The following is a 19,339-nucleotide window of genomic DNA, read 5'->3' on the forward strand; positions in this document are numbered from 1 at the left end:
GTAGGGAAAAATGGAAAAAGTCATGTTATTCTAGATATATTGATTTTGGAAATGTGTAATTTTTCGGTTCTGCCAAAGGCAGTGTTTCCAATAAATCAACAAATGAAGCAGTTATGTTCTTCTTTAGCATATATTTTATGATAGTTTACAATTACTGTGATATCATTGGGTAATTTTATGTTTGCATCAGAGATTGGTTGCTCCCGGTTTCACTGCTGGTTCGCTTCACACGCATGTGTGCAGTTCAGTGTAAATTGTTCTTTGCGCACGCGCAGAACAATTTACAGTGAAGTGCACATGCATGCGCACTACCAAACAACTTGCCGGCAATGGCATCAGGGATCAGGGAACCGGTTCGGGGGCGTGGCCAACCTTGGTTGCTGCCGGTTCTGTGACCCAGGCCCAAAACCCACTACCAGTTCGGCCAAACTGGGCCAAACTGAGAGCAACCGACCTCTCATTTGCTTTTAATTATAATAGACTGTACTATATGGTATTTTTTGTAAACCAGAGACTGTAAGTTAACCATAAACATTAGAATTACATTTTAGTACAATACTGTTAATTGCTATGAAATTTGTTAAATTATATTAGTGTCTTAAAGTGGTTGTCAGATTTGTTTAGTTTGCTTGTTATTATTGTTCATTTTGGTGCTCTTTATTTTTTATAGTCTTCTAAAATAAAGAAGAATATTTGACAATAAAATAAAATATAGGTAATCTTCAATTAAAGATTCCCAGCTGGCCTGGAATTTCCATTGCTAAACAATGCAGTCATAAAGTGCTATGTCATCTGATGATACCTCTTAGCAGAGGCATCATTAAGTGAATCACCATGGGTCACAAAGTGAAGACATCACATGGCCACCATTTGTAACTGCCTGCCGTCTTCCCCGGTGGCTTTGCTTGTAGGAAGCCAGCAAAGAAGGTCGACACAAATGCAGAATACTGCAATGTCATAATTACAAGCAAGCTGTCCCAATCATAATCACAGAAACCTTGCAGTGGCTGGAAGGACTACTAATAAGTATCTCTTGTTCAGTGTCATCACAAGTTTGAATGGTTGCTGAATGAGTGGTTATTAAGCAGGTAATTATCAGTAATTATGTAAAGGATATCTTCTCATCTAAAACACCATGGGAGAAGGGAATAGGTAGAGCAATTGGGAATCCTTATAAAGTGGCAAATCCCAAAACGGGAACATCGACTGGAGTGTCTGAACTGGAAGACTCTTGATGATAGAATCTCACCAGTCAACATCACCAGATTTTGTTTTGGAGAAGAAGCCAGAGGGACAAGGCAATCCAGCCTTCAATTTCAGCAGCTAATTTGGTTTGTTTAAGTTCTTAGGTTTAGTAGGTTCTATTTCCAGCCCAAGAAGCAAATCATGGAATAACTTAACCCTAACCCTTGGAGAATCAAAATGGGCTGACCGAAGGTCTGTTGACATCTCTTTCCAATTCAAATAACTTTTGTGAATTCATTCTTCTACAATCTACTTACCAATTACATTAATGGGTAACTTCAACTCTACAGCTGTGACGATAGCAGAAAAAATGGTGGCTGCTCCCCCCATATCTGCTCTCATGGCATCCATATTGGCTGAAGGCTTGATGGAAATGCCACCGCTGGGAAAAAATACAAGAGATGCCACAAAGGTTGGTCTCTTTTGCCCACCCCACCCAACACTTTCAGAAACTTTCAGTATCAAGAAAAAACTTTGCTCAGATGCCAAGCTACATTTATTTTGTTACAATAAATGAAAAAGCATGGAAAGTATGGCATAATTATTATAATAATACACCTGACAGGAAGGTTCAACAATTCAGATATGTAATTTTTGGAGTATAAGATGCACCTTTTTCCCTCAAAAAAAGAGGGTGAAAATCTGGGTGCGTCTTATACACGGAATACAGCATTTTGGGGCTCCAGAAACCCACCCCCCTTGCAAAAGTGGCTGTGCATACCCTTTAGGAGGCTTCCAGAGTGCTCCTGGGGGCTGGGGAGGGCAAAAATGAGCAAAAAAAAGGCTGTTTTTTTGCTCATTTTTGACCCCCTCCCCCAACCCACAGGAGTAACTCTATAAGCCTCCTAAAGGCTATCCAGGCCATTTTTTTTGGACAAACAACAGGCCCATTTTCATGAAAAATTGTCCATTTTGGGGAGATCTACAGAATGCAACTTTTTTTTTAATTTGCCTCTTCAAAATCTTGGTGTGTCTTATACTTCGGTGTGTCTTATACTCCACAAAATACGGTAAATGAAGTCCACAGGCTGAAATTGTAGATAAGCAGGACAATTAAAACCCATCTGATGGTAACAAATACTTTAGCACCATGGTTCCCTAATGGGTGCCTGTAAAGTTCCCTTTGTCCAGACTCACTATGCGCCCTCTTTCTGAAAATGAATCCATTGTCAGAAGCCCATTTTTCCAGCACAATTTCTGGAATTTTCTCCTATCCTGCTCCCAGGCCATGAGAGTCTCATCCTTACACAGCCTGAGCATTAAAAAAAATTCAGCTCTGTCTCCTTGTATTTCTCTTATTGATAGGAAAAAGAATAATATCTGCAATTGAGTCTTCATTTAGGAGATTTATTCATTTGTATCTTTATATACAGGTGGAAGGAATAACTTCACAATTATTCCATGAATCCTGAATGGTCCTTCCATGTTCCATACCTGAAACTGCACAGCTTCCTCCCTTTAAGACATGAGACCATAACTGGAAAGCTTCTTCCCTTACAGACCACATGACCTTGGGAAGATGAATGAGCTAAAACCATCTTTCCTAGTATACCTTTCAACAGAATTTGCATTGCATTCATTTGCACTTTCAAAGCACATATTCTGGGAACAGGGGAGAAATTAAATTCTGCTCCAAAAATGCTCCTAAAAAGATGCTCACCTATCAAAAGTTATCCCCTTTCCAACAAATACCAACGGAGCTTCTTTGGAGTTGCTGCTGCCTTGGTAATGGACTTCCAAAAAGACTGGGGGTTCATCAGAGCCTTTTGCCACACTCCAAAATGAGCCCATTCCTTGCTCCTGTATCCAAGATTTATCTCTGTAATGACAGGGAACAATTTTCATTATTTCTTTCCCAGTTACTGAAAGAAGACACACATTGCATTCCCGAATGCCAGCTGATCAACAAAATAATACCCCTTTCCTCAAATTTTGAGATGACAAAAAAGCATACACATAAAAAGAAAAAAAATATTAACCAGGTTTCCCTTTTATAACTATTCTGTGGACTATGATTCATATTTTTTGCTGGAAACCAGCATTTATTTCCAGTTTCATCACTTAATGACTATAGTATTTACTTAGCCTGTGGCAGTTGCTTAATGACCACCACAAAAATGGATATAAAAAACACAGGTCCAGTCACATGGTGACCTGTTCTCAAAAGCTCCGACTAATGAACTCAAGCAAATCAGAATCTAAAACTTGGCTCTTCCTCAAAGGTCTTCTTTTTTTTAAAAAACAACAATTTTTATTTGTTTTTAAACAAAGATAAACAAAAATATAAAAATAAAAAACCCATCTTCCATTACAAATTGTAGAAAGTGTGTCAGTTGGTTACAGTATTTCCATGCATCTCTTCCATAGTCACCACCTGCTTTTCATATCAAATCGCATATTTTAAATTCACCTATAATCATGTATATCACAATTATTATATCTCAACCTTAATTTGACTGTAATTGTTTTTACGTCCTTTTATATATAATATTCAAAATCTAGAATAGGATTATATGATAACATTCCATTAAATCATCCTAAAATCATCCAATCCCAATACATCTTTATAACATATTCTAGATAAAGCTTTTAAACCTCCTCTCATAATCTCCATATATTGTTTATATAAAATTTCATATTATCAAACTGATATATCTATATGTATTGTTATCGTTATTAATCATTATTTACCTATAGCTATTGTCGCTTTTATACATACTACTAGTAAACTAAATTTAGCTTAATTTTTATTATACATTTTCATTGCATCAACCTTATCCCTCCAGCAATAGTACGGTCTTATATCTCTTGCCATTTCCAGCATTAATGTTCTACAGAGAGAGAGAAATAGAGAGAGAGAGAAATACAGTAGGTAGGTAGGGAGAGAGAGAGTGTGTGTGTAGGTAGATAGGTAGGTAGGTAGAGCGATAGAGAGAGAGAAATAGAGATAGAAAGAAATACAGTAGATAGGTAGGTATGTTTCTGCTGGCACAGTATTTGATCAATGTAATTCTCATCAATCAATTAAACTTTCCAAAAGGAAAAAAAAGTTTTTGCACTCTGCAAACCTCCCTTTTTTCCAAAAAAAAAGGCATGAATAGCCTTGGGGGGGGGGGGGGGCTTGCAAAGTGCTCATTGGAGTGCTGCTGTGGGCTGGGGGGCAAAAAACGGCCCTTTTTTGCGCATTTCTGTCCTCCCCAGCCCCCAGGAGCTCTCTGAAAGCCTCCATAAGGGTATGCATGGTCATTTTGGTGAAGGGGCAGGGCTTCGGGAGGCAAAAAATACTGTATTTGGTGTATGACGCACCCAGATTTTCAGCCTCTTTTTTGAGGAAAAATGGTGCATCTTATACTCAAAAAAATACGGTATATTCCCCAACAGGCATGGGAGTTTCTACTGTAACTGGATTAATGATTTTTACAATGGGAAAGGGTCCTATAAACTTAGAACCCAGTTTTCTACTTGGCAGCTTTAGTTTCAGGTATTTGGTTGAGAGGTAAACTTTCTCTCCTATGTGAAATGGCTTCTGAGGAGATCACCTTTTGTCTGCCTGCTCTTTTTGTTTCCTAGTGGCTTTGGTAAGTGCCTGCTTCACATTTCCCCAAGCCCCCTGCAGGAAGTCTACCCATTCAGTCAGGCTTACTGAGGAAGGGGACTCTTGAGTGAACTCAGGCATTGGGACAAACTCCACCCCTGTGGCCACCTTGAAAGGCATGAAGCGTGTGTTGCTATGTACAGCGAAGTTGTATGTCACCTCAGCGAAAGGTAGCAGATCAGCCCAATTGGTTTATTGGTAGTTTACGTAGCACCTCAAGTACTGCTCTATCATTGCTTTGTTCCGTTCCACCAACCCATTGGATGAAAAGTTGAGCTAAGCCCCTGGGAAGACCCGACTTTACGAACTTCTTCCAAAATTTAATCATGAACTGGATCCCCCGATCATATATGATCCTCTTTGGGATTCCATGCAGTCAGTAAATATGCTTCAGGAATAGCTTAGCCAGGTTTTGGGTTGAAGGGAGGCTGGAGCATGCAATGAAATGAGCCTGTTTGGAAAAAAGATCAATTGCTGTCCAAATTAGTGTTTCCTCCACTTTCTGGGAGCTCCATGATAAAGTCCATTGCTATTTCCTCCCAGGGTCATGATGGTTCAGGTACTTGTAATGGTCCCAGGGCTTTCCAGGCCTTTTTTCATTGCTGTGCATGTTGCGCAGCTTTTTACACAACTCTCAATGTCGTTTTTCATTGCTGTCCACCAAAATAGTCTTCGCACCAGATGCCATGTCTTTAGAATCCAAAGTGGCTTGTTTGCTTGGAGTCGTGACTTCTTTGCAGGACCCAGAGGGTGCTGGGGATGTACAATTCTGGATCTTTCCATGCCAATCCATCTCAGGAGGTCAGGAGTTGTTGGTTGTCCCTGAACCAGGGCTCGGTTTGCAGCTCAGCTATGAGCTTCTCAATTAGCTCCTCCCCCAGCTTGTTCAATCACCTCCAAGTCTGTTTCCTCATAGTGTCTTGTGCTGCCTTCTGGGGGGGTTGGGAATATGGCATTGACCACCTCTTCACACTTACTCTTGTACTGGGACATTTGGGATAAGGCATCTACTTGGATGTTTTTTCCTCCTAGGATATATTTCAGTGTGAAGTCAAATCAATTAAAATACTGCACCCATTGAACTTGTCTGGGAGAGAGCTTCTGAGCGGTACTAAGGGTCTCCAGATTTTGTGATCAGTCCAGGCTTCAAATGGCACTTGGCTCCCTTCTAGGAAGTGCTGCCAGTTTAATAGTAACGAAGAAACCATGAAAGCCTCTTTCTCCCACACTGCCCACCTTCATCGTAGATAGGCAAATGGGTATTTCTATATAGTGAAGTCCACATTTCTTAAAGTTGTCAAAGACAAGAAGCACAGATCTAAGCTATTTGATGCATAGCATAATACTGGAGATAATGTTACGCCCATATAACACTGGTACCTCAAATGCTAAGCTAGCATGGGTCACATGAATGTGACTGAAGTCCAGCTCTATTTAATCATTCTCAGAAATATGCTAACAACTAACAACCTCTTAAACTGAACTTACCTTTTATGAACAGTCACGTCACTACTAAAGCTTTTCAATTTGTCTTCAATGATGGTAGCAAATTTGGTTGGTGTGATATGGTTTGCAGGGCCTTCCATAAGATATCTGGCCAGGTTCTGGCCTTCTGCATAGCGAATCCCTTTCTGCCAGGCATCAATTCCATCACTAAGTAGAAACACAGAATGTTTAGCTATAAAGTACTACTCTGGAGTTTTCTTAAACAAAACAGACATTTACATTCATGAAAGAGAAGATCAAGCTCAAAAACCTAGCTCTGGGAACCATGTGAGTGGGCTGGAGAGTCTTCAAAGACAACAGATGCCTAGAGGACAGGGTGGGGAGCAGGATCGTATCCAAAGAATTGCAGCTTCTGCCAGGATTATTTCTTTCTAAGGAGATGCTCTGAATGACAAGGGGCTCTAAGGAAGACAGCTGATTTTTTCAAGCTGGGCAGCTCACACAAAATAATATTGGCCTGGACTTCCAGAGAAGAAATAGCCGATAAGTGGTGGAACGAAGAGCTGACAGGTGCAGGCTCTTCAATAATTCCTCTCCAGACAAGGAGGGGTTTGGAATTGCCCATAAATGCTCCAGACACTCTTTGTGAGAAGTTCACAATAGCCTCCAGTAGTTTTATTTCTCTGGGAGAAGAAGAAATAACCATCTTGCTTAAACCATAGCCAGCACCTTTAAGGACACTGGGTTCACATGTTTCCTTTTCTAATCACTTTTGGAAATTGCTTGTTAATTATTTTTTAGCTGTTAGGAACCTTCAGATCAACATATTTTACAGCACTGGATGAATTTCCTTCAATTCTTAGTGAAATAAATTTTAAACACAAGTTAAAGAACTTTAAAATGTTATTTTGGAATAAACAGCAATGATTGTAATTTAGATTTTAGAAAGTTATAGACTGATTAAAGAGTCAGATAGATCAGAAAAAAAGATTTGAAATTAATTACAAAAACTCTTCTCGTAGGAAAATGCTTTTGTTTTAAATTCTTTAAAAATAGGAGAAGATTTAAGTTCAACTTACGTGAAGCAAGGTATTTTAATATTGAACATACTGAAGGTTATTTTTGAACAATGGAATAAGAAGTTAATTTTAAGAGTATCTAACTCTATAGATAAACTGTGTTTAAAAGATATTATGGAAAAGAAACAAGTTTTACCTGACAAGATTGAGACTGATGGGAAAGCAGATTTGAAAATGAAGAATGACATGGAAAAGATGTTACATTAGACATACAAGAGAAACTGGCCGATGTCTTAATAATTAAAAGGGATATACAAATAAAAAAACCAAGAGATTGACCTGGATAATTTACTTATCCTTGATTTACAAGGCTTGCTAAAGCTTTGAAGAATTTTTAAGAAGGAGAAAGAGAAATTAAAAGAAAAGAAATAAAGTTCTAGGCCTTTATTTCTTTATTTAAGAAATAAAGTTCTAGGCCATTAAGAAGTGATAAGAGGAGGCTGAAATTACTGGAACTTGGGTGGGAGTGACCATACTATATAGGAATTCAGCATAAAACATACTCAAGCAACAGAGACAGTGGTGGGCTGCTGTGTGGTCACGCAGGTTCGGGCAAACTCTTAGCTTTGATCACTGTCTGGACCGGCCAACCTGCCCTTGTACACACCACTTGTGAATGTAAGTGAAGCCTACCTGTGAACAGAGACTAATCAAACCAGTGTCCTAGACTTTAAAGGAGCTGGTTTTAACCGAGAGAGAATGTGGGAAGGATTTCTTGAAGGGGAAAACAACCTAAGATGCTTGGGAAATTCTGAAAAATCAAACAAGTCCAGTCCAGCACAATACCACTGGAAAAGAAAAACAGGAAATCCAAAGATCTCTCTAACAAACTAAAAGACAAAAGGGATAAATACAGAAAATGGAAAGAAGGACACTAACTAAGACAGAATACCAACAAATAACAAGAACTGGCAAAGATGAAATCAGGAAAGCTAAGGCTCAGAATTAAATAAGATTTACAATAAATATCAAAAATATTAACAGTAATAAAAAGTCAAGGTAAATAATCGGATCTCAATAGACTTGAACCCTGGGCCCTAACCAACAAAATGAAATTTAACATATAGAAAAGCAAGGTCTTAGGCAAAAATCTTACGCAAAAACCCCCCAAATACAGGTACAGACTAGGTGAAACATAGCTCAATAGTAGTATGTGTGAGAAGGATCTTGGAGTCTTAGTGGACAACCATCTAAATATGAGCTAATAGTGTGCAGCCGCCGCCAAAAAACCTAATCTAATACTAGCATGGTAGCATTAACAGAGAAACAGAATCAAGATCACATGAAACATTAGTACTGCTTTACAACCAAATAAGGCCACAACTAGAATACTGCATCCAATTTTGGTCACCCCAATATAAAAAGATGTTGGGATTTTAGAAAGAGTTCAGAGAAGAGCAACAAAGATGATTAAGGACCTGGAAGCTATAACATACAAAGAAACGGACTGCAGGAATTGGGTATGCCTAGTCTAATGAAAAGGAGTGTGTGTGTGAGAGAGAGGGGGGGGGAGAGAGAGAGGGAGAGAGAGAGAGAGAGAATGAATAGTCTTTCAATACTTGAAGGGCTACCACAAGGAAGAGGGGGGCAATGTATTTACCAAAGAACCTGAAGGCAAGACAAGAAACAATGGATGGAAAATAAGCAAAGAGAGAAACAACTTAGGACTAAGGAGAAAATTCCTAACAATGAGAACAATCAACCAGTGGAACAAGTTGCCTTCAAAAATTGTGGGGGCCTCATCATTGGAAGCTTTTAAAAAGAGACTAGAGATCCAGAAATAGTATATAGGTCTCTGGGAGGGACTAAATGACCTCCAAGGTCCCTTCTAACTCTGTCACTGTTACTATTATTTGAAGGGACTAAAAATCAATATTGTTAGAAGTAAAAGGAAGGAATTGGTTCAAGGTTAAAACAGATATGCTATTTCTAGTAAATCTTAATGCACTTTTCTTGACATCACAACTGAAATGATGATGCTTTTAAGGATTTGATTATAGATAAGAGATGGGATATAGAAAGAAGATATCATTTGTTTCATTTACAAAGAGTCAGAGAATGCAATAAGTTGCTAAAAGTGTTTAGGAAAGGGAGTGACTTTTCTTCCTTGCTAGATTCTTCCTTGTTCTTTTCTATTTTTCTTTCTATTTTTTCTCTACCTATTTTTCCTTTTTATTCTTTCAATTTTTTTTCTTTGTATTAGTTATTGTTGTACTTGTAAATTTGTTAATAAATTGGTTTAAAAATGGATAACATTTCCCTGACTTAAAACTGGGTCCCCTCCATCACGCAAATAAGGAAAGCGCTATCCATTGGCTCCTCTCTTCTTATGAGTTGATATTCCAGCAACTTTGTCTATCTTGGTTCCCAATTATTCAATTCTCTGCTATCCTTTATTAGGTCAAATTACTTGAGTTTGACTCCTTGAGGTAGCAAACCTATCAAGACTGCAACAAAGCAAACCACTCTGCCAATGCTCTTGATTCATTGGTTGATCACTGCTGGAGTATAAATCATGTTTGTATATGGAAATGATTTTTTTATTTAAGTGCAAGGTCTTATGGTGACTTTCAGTAAAGACTTCATTCAACAGCCTTTTATTTCTCAACACTTCATAGCAAACAAATTATTTCTGCAACAGAAGCACCATACCCAGGTGATGTCTCGGTTACCTGCCATGTAACTGAATTTCAAGGGTGGGTTTCTTTTTTTGCTTCAGCTCCTCATATTCAAAGATGCTGAGGGCAGCCCCTTCAGCTGCAGCTTGGGCATCTCCACAAGGATCCACTTCAACACAGGGGAGTTCTAAGTCTTGCAGCTGCCTGCATCCAGCTAAACAATGAAATACACATGGGAAAAATTATAACCAAGACAGAAGAAAGGAGGTGTTTTCTAACAAACACACCTCCTGCCATAAGGAGTAATCAGCCAAGATAATCATTTCTGCAATCAAAGTTTTCTGAAGTGACAATGATTGATTATAGGACAATTAGATGAGTTATCTAGAAGCCACTCCCTACAAGCAATTCAAGAATGAGAAAGTGCCTCACCCAGCTTTCTCATGTTAGAAAATGATGACTGAGCAACCTCAGCTGGCCAAAGTACACAATACATTTTAAAAAAAACAATTTTTGCAACATATGCCTTTATTTAGCCATGTTAAAAACTCAATTGTGCCAAAGGCCACTTTATCATCCCACTGAGTAACAGTAAAATAAAATTACAGAATTACAGAGTTGGAAGAGACCTGGGAGAATTTTTAGTACACTCCCCTGCTCAAGCAGGAAATCTTACAGCTGTGTGAAAAAATCCTTTAGGGTTTATGACATTTTTTGGATAGGCCATTGATTTTATGATATTTTATGCTAACTGCTATGCAAATATTGTTTTATTTAAATAAATACTGGTGGTTTTTAAGCGAAAAACGTAAGGTTTTTGCAATTTGGTGCTGTTTGGTTGGGAATTGTGAATGTTCTTGCATGCTTACAATGTATACTTACAATGACTATGAAAACAGATTAACTGATGCATACCCAGTGGCATATGTGTTGCAATTACTAAGGCCGATGCTAGTATTTTATTAACATGTTTATTGTTTGTGGCCTTGAAAAGGACCGTTTAGGTAACCGAACATGGTTACTAATATGAAATTGGCCAGCCCTTATTGCTTATCACCAGACGTCATCACTTCAGCCTTTGCACATGATCTTTGGTGACAATGTGGTGCCAGGCTGCAGTAATGGATTCAATCAGCTCCTGCTTGGTCTTTGGATGCTTCTTGCTTGTTTCATAACCAATCTTGGCCCACAAGTTCTCAATTGAGTTCAAATCCGGGCTCTGAGCTGGTCAATCCAGGAGTCGAACACCATGCTTCTTCATCCACTGCTGGACGGACTTGGCTTGATGACAAGGAGCGTTGTCAACCTGGAAGTAAAAGTCCTTCCCTACAAGTTGCTGAGCTGAAGGAAGCATGGTCTTTTCCAGGACTTCAACATACTGCTTGGAATTCATGATTCCCTGCACGATTTGTATCTGACCAATACCAGAAGCAGCGATACAGCCCCAGATCATCATGTGCAATGGATGCTTCACAGATAGATTCAGGCAGCATGGCCTAAATTCTTCAGCTGAAAATCTTTTGACATACTTATTGCACTGATTCCCAGTCAAGTAGAAATTGCTCTCGTCACTGAAGATGACCTTGGCCCACTGTTCATTGGTCCACTTGGCATACTTCTTGGCCCACGCACATCAACGAGAGTGGTGAGCGTCAGTGAGCAAAGGTTTACTTTGAGCCCTGCAGCCTTTGAGCACTCTGGCAAACAGTCTGTGACACACTGTGCTTGTGCACACTTTTACATCACATGTTTCACCCCAAATTCTTGTAATCTGAGGTGAGGTGAGCTTCCTGTCAGCCATCGAAATGCACTGCAGAGCCTGATCTTGCCGTTTTGTCGACTTTCTTGGTCCTCCAGAGCGGAGCCTATCATCAACTGAATCAGTTATTTGGTATTTTTCAACCACTCTGCTCACTGTGGCATTTCACTCTCTTGGCTATTTCTGTACAGGAGTAACCCTCTTCATGAAGCACAAAGATGTGATGCCGCTGCTCAGTACTGGTGAAAGCAAAGGCCTTCATCCTTGCCCGCAGCCAGAGCTAAATTAAATTTCTCAATGCTTTTCATGCCTATTTATAGTCAGAGAGTATGACAACATTGATTGGCTCATAGATTTAGCCTCTGTGCATTTTGATTGGTCAGCCAAAGCTCGCTACTGATTGGCTATTTTCGATCCTAACATTCTCGAAAATTCAAGTTGTGTTTGTTTCAGCACATAAACTCACTCAAAACCTTAAAAAGACTTTGGTTATATTAATAAAAATTATGTATCACAATCTGACTACCGAAATTTCTATCAAAGTACTCATTTTGCGTGATTTCTATGAGTGAAAAGTTGATTAAACATGTAAATACAGCTTAAAACTGAAAGAGTGCAGGACTTTTTCACAAAGCTGTATACCATTCCAGACAAAAGGCTCTCTTCTTGAAAACCTCCAATGAAAGAGCAATCACAACCTCTGGAGGCAAGTCGTTCCATTCATTAATTGTTCTCACTGTCACGAAATTTCTCCTTAGTTCTAAGTTGGATTCCCTTTGATCACACTTTCCTTTATGGAAAGCTATCACAAACAATTGCTGCGCCAGCTTTGATTCTAAAGGCTGCAAAAAGTGGAGTTGTTGAAAATATAAGATTTGACCTTTTGCATTTGGGCTGGATTCTGCTGCCATGCTTCGCTCATGGTGCCAAGGACAAGGGCCTTACATACCCATCACATTTGTATGGAACAGGCAGTTCCATCAGTTGCCATTCAAGCTGCCCTATTGAAATTTCTTTAAGCGTGTATCTTATGGTTGCAGAGGCCTGATCTCTTGTGAATTAAAAAAAATCATGGACTTTTATCCATCCTGCTTACAACAGTGTGCTTAATATTCACCAAGTCCAACAGAATTTAATGCAAGGGGGACCAGCAACAGCCATCTAAGCTACTATGCTTGACAAACGGAAACATTCTTTTAAAATACAGATTGCAGTCATTATGGAAGCAATATTAGAGATTATATATTACCAAAAAGCAATGTTTTAATTTTGCTACCTGCCACAGCTGCCCGTATGTTTTCCTTGTCTTCATTCCAGTTTTCATCTATGTTCATTCCCATTGCTTTCTTTCCCAGGCCAACAACTACTACATTTGGAAAGGCCTGCAACAAAACAGAAGAGAAAAACAAATCATTTTTCCTTTTTTTGTTGTTTTAAGGTCAACCAACTGGAATTTCAAAGAATGTCTTTCAAGATTGGAGCAAATCTAGTATTTACTTCCTTCACATTTTAAAACATCTCTGTTAAGGGAGACTAATCTAACATTATGCAGTAAATACTTTCCAAAGAAAATTCCAAGGAATGGAAATGTTTTTTGTAATATCCAGTATCTAATCTGACATATTAATGCAAAATGGATAAGCAACAGGATGGCGTATGATTGCAAGAAAGCCCTAAAAAGGAAAGGCTATTTTGTTTTCTATACATTTAATTCAGAACATGGTATCAGATCTTTTAAACACATAATTGCAACCTCAGATGTTGGGATGGTTCATTGCTTTGAAGAAGTGTAGCAATACACTTAGACTTATATACCACTTCATAGTGCTTTACAGCTCTCTCTAAGGCTAGCGGTTTACAGAGTCCGCATATTGCCCCCAACAATCTGGGTCCTCATTTTACCAATCTTGGAAGGATGGAAGACTGAGTCAACCTTGAGCTTGTGAATATCCAACTCCTGGCAGTGAGCTGAATTAGCCTGCTTTCCAAAAATAAAACTGTGATGCCATTTTCAACTATTAGTTTTTAGTTTTAGTCAAAGGTTTGATCTTTGCAATGCTTTTCTTTTTGGAACACTGAGTCACCATATTTCTTCATTGGACCTGCCCCATGGCTTTCATCAGAGCTTTCATATCCAAAAACAGTTTGCCACATTCCCTTAGCTAAAGTCCCCCAAGTGTCATTTAAGAGATTGAGTTTCACAGTCAAGATTTGAAGGGTTAGAAGTCAACTTTAGAAGCCCTGGAACCAAGACTTCCGGCTGACGTCTCAATGAGATCCGGCGTGAGGGGCAGGTCTCTGCGCTCCCACGCCGAGTTTTCCCATTGGAGGGCTCTGAAAGGAGTTAAAGCCACCCTGTAGGGGTGGTGAAGAAAAGAGGGACACCTTGTAGGTCGCAGATTATGGCTGCCATGAAGCTAGGACAGCCGAGGCAACAAAGAAAGGTTGCGGTGTAAATAAACAGTGACTAGAGCTGAGTGAGAATATTCCTTTTTTATTTGGACCCTAACCTTAAAAGAAAAAAAAAGAGAAAAATCCAGGAAAAGAGACTTTTAGAACTATTCTTAAAGCGGCAAACAACCATAAAAAAAAATCCTAGACCCAAAAGAAAAGAACTAAGGGGGAAAAGCTAAAGACCTTTTAAAATATAGAAATTGGATTTTTAAACTGGATAGGCATTGTTTTGGAAAGGCATTATAAAATGCTGGAACTATTGAATTTTGCTTTCATAAATTGAATTAAAATTGGATTAATCAATTTATCAGACTTGAAAAATTGCTGAAACCTGAGCTGAGGGCACCATCCACTGGTGAATGAAAAATATACCATACCCTACAAACTTAGGAAAATTCCTGATAAGAGAAATAAACAACATTCATTGGAGGACTGTTTATTGTTTTATAACTATCTATTTTATGATTACTGGAGACTATATTGTGAGAATAAGGAAGACTCTCAAGTTAAGTAAAGTGTCTTTTGATTTGTGGAACCTGCCTGGACTACTTAAATGGAACTGATTAATAATCCTGAGATGTAAAGAACTATGATTATTGAACCTTCTGAGGAGCAACATTTGAATACATTGTTTTTCGACTATTGAGTAAGAGCAGGACTTACTAAAAAGAAATGGCATTGATATTTCAAAGCATTAGGGATACTATGACAAAGAATCACAGAGATAAAGAACCTATTGCCGTGATGGTGAACCTATGGCACGCATGCCACAGGTGGCACGTGGAGCCATTTGTTAGGGCACGTGAGGCATTGCCGTGTCAATTCCAGTACAGATGCGTGCGCTGGCCAGCTGACTTCGGCCTTCTTTTTCCACCATTTTTCACCCTCCGGAGGCTTCAAGAGGGCCTCTGGGGGGAGGGGAAAGGCTGTTTTTGCCCCCCCAGGCTCCTAGAAAGCCTCTGGAGCCCGGGGAGAGCGAAAAACAGGTCCATTGTGCGCCAAAAGCAGGGGGAGGGGGAAGGTCACACACATAACATTATGGGTGTGGACACACACACGCATGATCCCCCTGTGCTCCTCCCGCATTTGGCATTTGATGGGAAAAAGGTTAGCCATCACTGACCTATTGCAAGGCATAAATGGGAAAATAGAAAATAACCTACAACTGATGTGGGAAGAGAGGAAAGGTTACGTACAGACATGCGCATTAGATGGCCATAATCTCAGTGACCAATGACCTCAACTGTTTCCCACATCGGGTTCTGCTAATTAGGTGAGCTCATAGGTATCCGAGATAATCAGCTACTGAGATCACGGTAGCTTACTACACATGTCTTTACGTAGCCTTACCTCTATTCCTTCACCCTGGATCTGCTGTCTTCTTATGTGGTTAGAGCAAGCTGTGAGAAGAAGCCAAACTCCACACTGGAAAAACTATGGGATGTACACATTTTTATTCCAGTGCTGTTCTATAATCTCTGCCAATGAGAAAGTTCTGAAGAATCTGTTTTTATCAGAGAGAAATAAAAAAGTACTATGGGAATTTTCAGTTCACTGTCATATTTGTGTAATATTGTAACTGGCTAATTCTCTTCCTCAAAATTCAGCAGGAAATCCTCAAAGTTCCACCACACACTTCTTCCAGCAAAAAAAAAAAATCCCTTTAAAAATTAAGAGGCACATGGTTAAGTTTGTTAAATATTTACCCCCTACCTGATGCAAACCATGAAAGATGCGGGTCTTCCCTTTCTTCAGAGGTGGTCCAGAACTAGAATAGGAGACAAAGATGTTCAGTAGTCCACAACAAAACAGATGTTGCCCACTTACTATCAGCAGCTGGATCAGAAAGTTAGCTTTTCCCAGAATAGACAGCTGCCTGGTTTTATACCTAAGGGTACCTTCTGTCCATGTACTTAGGTTTTGATTATAGTGGTAGGTAAATATATTAAATAAATCAACCTATGAATGGCAGGATCTTTGTTTTACGCTAAGAGAGAACTCTTCTCTCTAGAACAGCAGATGATGAGATAAAACCTTTAGATCAGTGTCTCTCAACCTTGGCAAGGTGTGTGGACTTCAACTCCCAGAATTCCCCAACTGGCTGGGGAATTCTGGGAATTGAAGTCAACACATCTTAAAGTTTTCAAGATTGAGAAGTACTGCTTTAAATCAAGTGGTTCTCTCAGGCTTACAAGAGGTTTGAACTAATCAGTCCTACCACTGTCTCCACCAGTGGTGGGATTCAATTTTTTTTACTACCATTCTGTGGGCATGGCTTGGTGAGTGTGGTGGGGCTTGGTGGGCGTGGCAGAGAAAGGATATTGTAAAATCTCCATTCCCTTCCCATTCCAGGTGAAGGATACTGCAAAATCCCCATTTCCTCCCAATCAGTTGGGATTCGGTGGGGCCAGTCAGTGGTGATATTTACCGGTTCTCCAAACTACTCAAAATTTCTGCTATTGGTTCTCCAGAACTGGTCAGAACCTGCTGAATACCACTTCTGGTCTCCACCAATGCCTTTGCATCAATAATGCCTTTCTAACTTAGCCTATCTGAGTTCTAATTTTAAAATCCTCACTCACATAGATGTGGCCCTTTGACTTTATAAAAACCAACATTCAATATGACCAAGACATTAGTATCATTTAGTAAATTGCTAATCACCGTGTTCTAATTAGTGAACCATTAAAACTATGCATACTTTGGATTCTCTTCCAAAAGGTGCTTCAGAGGGCCATGCACATAAAACAGCAGTGTTTTAAAACAGCCATGTCTTTTCCTGGAATTTTATGACAGCTACAAAAGCACCCACATTCTCCTGGAAAAAGAACTACTTGATTTATATGAATGTTACATTCAGGTTCATACAGGAACCTGTATGCAAATCTTTTGGGAATCATATTAAGTGTTGCAGGGCCCTTTTAATTATGACGGTTAGGCCACCTCACTTTTCTAGTCAGCTGCTCCTTATCTGAAATTGAGAGCACCTGACATGATGGGCTTTTGGGGAAGCCCAAAAAAGGGAGGGGGGGCTGCTTGCAAAGAGAGAGATAGAATCAACATCATTTGAATGGCAAAAAGGAAAAAGATGAATGTGGGAAAGGAGAAATGGGGAACAAATGTGCAACACCTACAGCAGCTACTTGCAAAACATCCTTAAGGCCAAATGTTTTTCCTGTCATTTTACAACAGTTTAATAAAGAGAAGGAAATGCAACCAGTTGCTTACAGGGCCAGTAACTCCTTCAGCTTCCCGTTGACTTGTTTGTCAAAAGCCTCTCCTGCATCAGACAACTGAGAAGGGGCGTCATCATGGTCACTGGCAAAGGCTCCAAGAATGAGACCCTACAGAAGGTGGAGGTTTAGTTAGGTAACATCCATAAAATAATGGCAGATCCTGTCCACAGGATCAAAATTAGAGGGCAAAACATTTCCAACACAGACTCATAGTTTTTATATTGTATTATTTTGATGGAGCAACATTCTCTTCTACTGAAACCAGGGTCACTCTGAGATATAATAACTTTTAATTAATAGGCTAATTTCACCTAACCTTATCATCTTTAAACGTGCTCACGACAGGCCAGCCTTTCAAAAGAAAAAGTTATGTAGTGAAGCAGCCTACACAAATTGGGAGATAGGCAAAATCTCTATTTAGACCATGTAACTGCTGCAAATTCCTACTCCCAGCCCTTGATGGCTTCCTCTTGCCCCAAGATCTGAACTCACCTTTCCGCCATGAGGACTATTGCTTTGTAGATGAGGCATTGTCTGCAGAACTTCTGGCACTTTCAGTTCACTTACCGGGGCAGATTTTATAGCAGGGACGGATATCTTGGTCCCACCTCCAAGGCTTAACTCTGTCCAATGTGAAAACAGAGGGAACAGCAGGGCGTGACCCACTGCAAGCCCTCAAGGTGCTCAGTGCTGCCTTCCCAAGTGATTTCATTTTGTTTATCTCAATTTGCCTTGTGGGGGAAATCTGAGGAACAAGCTAGAAGCAGGACTCAACAGATTCAGAAAGTGCCTGACCATATGAAATGCTCATGGTCTACTCCAGTGTTTCTCAACTTTAGCAACTTTAAGATGTATGGACTTCAACTCCCAGAATTTCCCAGACAGCACAGTCCATATATCTTAAAGTTGCCAAGGTTAGGAAATGCTGATCTACTAACTTTAAAGGCTTCCAGATGCTAAATCAAGACGCTTGTCCCTTCAGGCAGTTTAAAGGATTTATGGGGGGAAAGGGGGGGATTATTCTCAATTTTGGGGGGACTGGCAACAGTAGACCTCTCTAGTCTTTTTTCTATTTTGTCACACATGCCCAGTTTTTTTCCTGTCTTTCTCTATACAAAAGATTTTTTTAAAATTATTGCCCTAAAAGTGGCTGAAAACCACAGCCCCCCACAATTTAAAGATTAAGAAACCTGATCTCTTAAGTCTTAGAACAGGGGTGTCCAAACTTGGGAACTTTAAGACTTGTGGACTTCAACTCCCAGAATTCTTCAACTCCCAGAATTTCCATAGCTGGCTGGGGAATTCTGGGAGTTGAAGTCCACAAGTCTTAAAGTTCTCAAATTTGGACACCCCTGTCTTAGAACAAGGCTGTTCTGAATTAAACCATGTTTTGGGAGTAGGGGGACTAAAACAAAAGCTGCAGTTAAGGCTGAAAAAAAGTGCTGCTGCCATTCACTGAAGATAATATCAATCTAGATATGGTTTATCATATGCAAAATCAATACAATTTAGTCACTCAGTTCATCCACAGAAGAACACATTGAATCACATGATTTCTGATACAACCTAGTTACAGGCAAAGCTGGAATGGCCTCAGCTGGATCCCAACCATTGGGAACAGGGGCATGTCTAGGAAAAGATGACTCATCTGGATGTGAGCAATCACCAGGCCTCACCAGTTGTACTGGATTACAACGCCCATCCCCTCCAGTCACTGGCCACATTGTTGGGGATAATGAGAGCTGGATCTCAAAGCATGCTAGTTATCAGATACAAACAACAGACTATAATACAGACACAATACAATGTAAAACTGTATTGTATTACAATACAACACAATACCATAAAACATGATGCAATACAAAACAGAATACAATACAGACACAAGTAACAGAACATATTCAAAC

The 19,339-nt window shown here is 39.6% G+C and overlaps 1 protein-coding gene across 3 annotated transcripts in view; it reads right to left on the reverse strand.

The window, feature by feature from the left end:
* LAP3 (leucine aminopeptidase 3) overlaps window positions 1–19,339 on the reverse strand; it is a 34,675-nt gene that overhangs the window by 10,666 nt on the left and 4,670 nt on the right. For 2 of the 3 annotated variants that reach the window (XM_081959534.1, XM_081959532.1), the window contains exons 2-8: window positions 17,425–17,540; window positions 15,910–15,964; window positions 13,019–13,124; window positions 10,038–10,197; window positions 6,329–6,493; window positions 2,906–3,064; window positions 1,503–1,627 (exon numbers count right to left, since the gene is read on the reverse strand). In XM_081959534.1, the coding sequence (XP_081815660.1) occupies window positions 1,503–1,627; window positions 2,906–3,064; window positions 6,329–6,493; window positions 10,038–10,197; window positions 13,019–13,124; window positions 15,910–15,964; window positions 17,425–17,540 (886 nt within the window). Of the gene's footprint in view, window positions 1–1,502; window positions 1,628–2,905; window positions 3,065–6,328; window positions 6,494–10,037; window positions 10,198–13,018; window positions 13,125–15,909; window positions 15,965–17,424; window positions 17,541–17,924; window positions 18,056–19,339 lie in introns of those variants that run through there. The other variant, XM_081959533.1, reaches the window with a different exon arrangement.

Source organism: Natrix helvetica, assembly GCF_964273705.1.
Source record: "Natrix helvetica genome assembly, chromosome: 7".
Classification (NCBI taxonomy): domain Eukaryota; kingdom Metazoa; phylum Chordata; class Lepidosauria; order Squamata; family Natricidae; genus Natrix; species Natrix helvetica.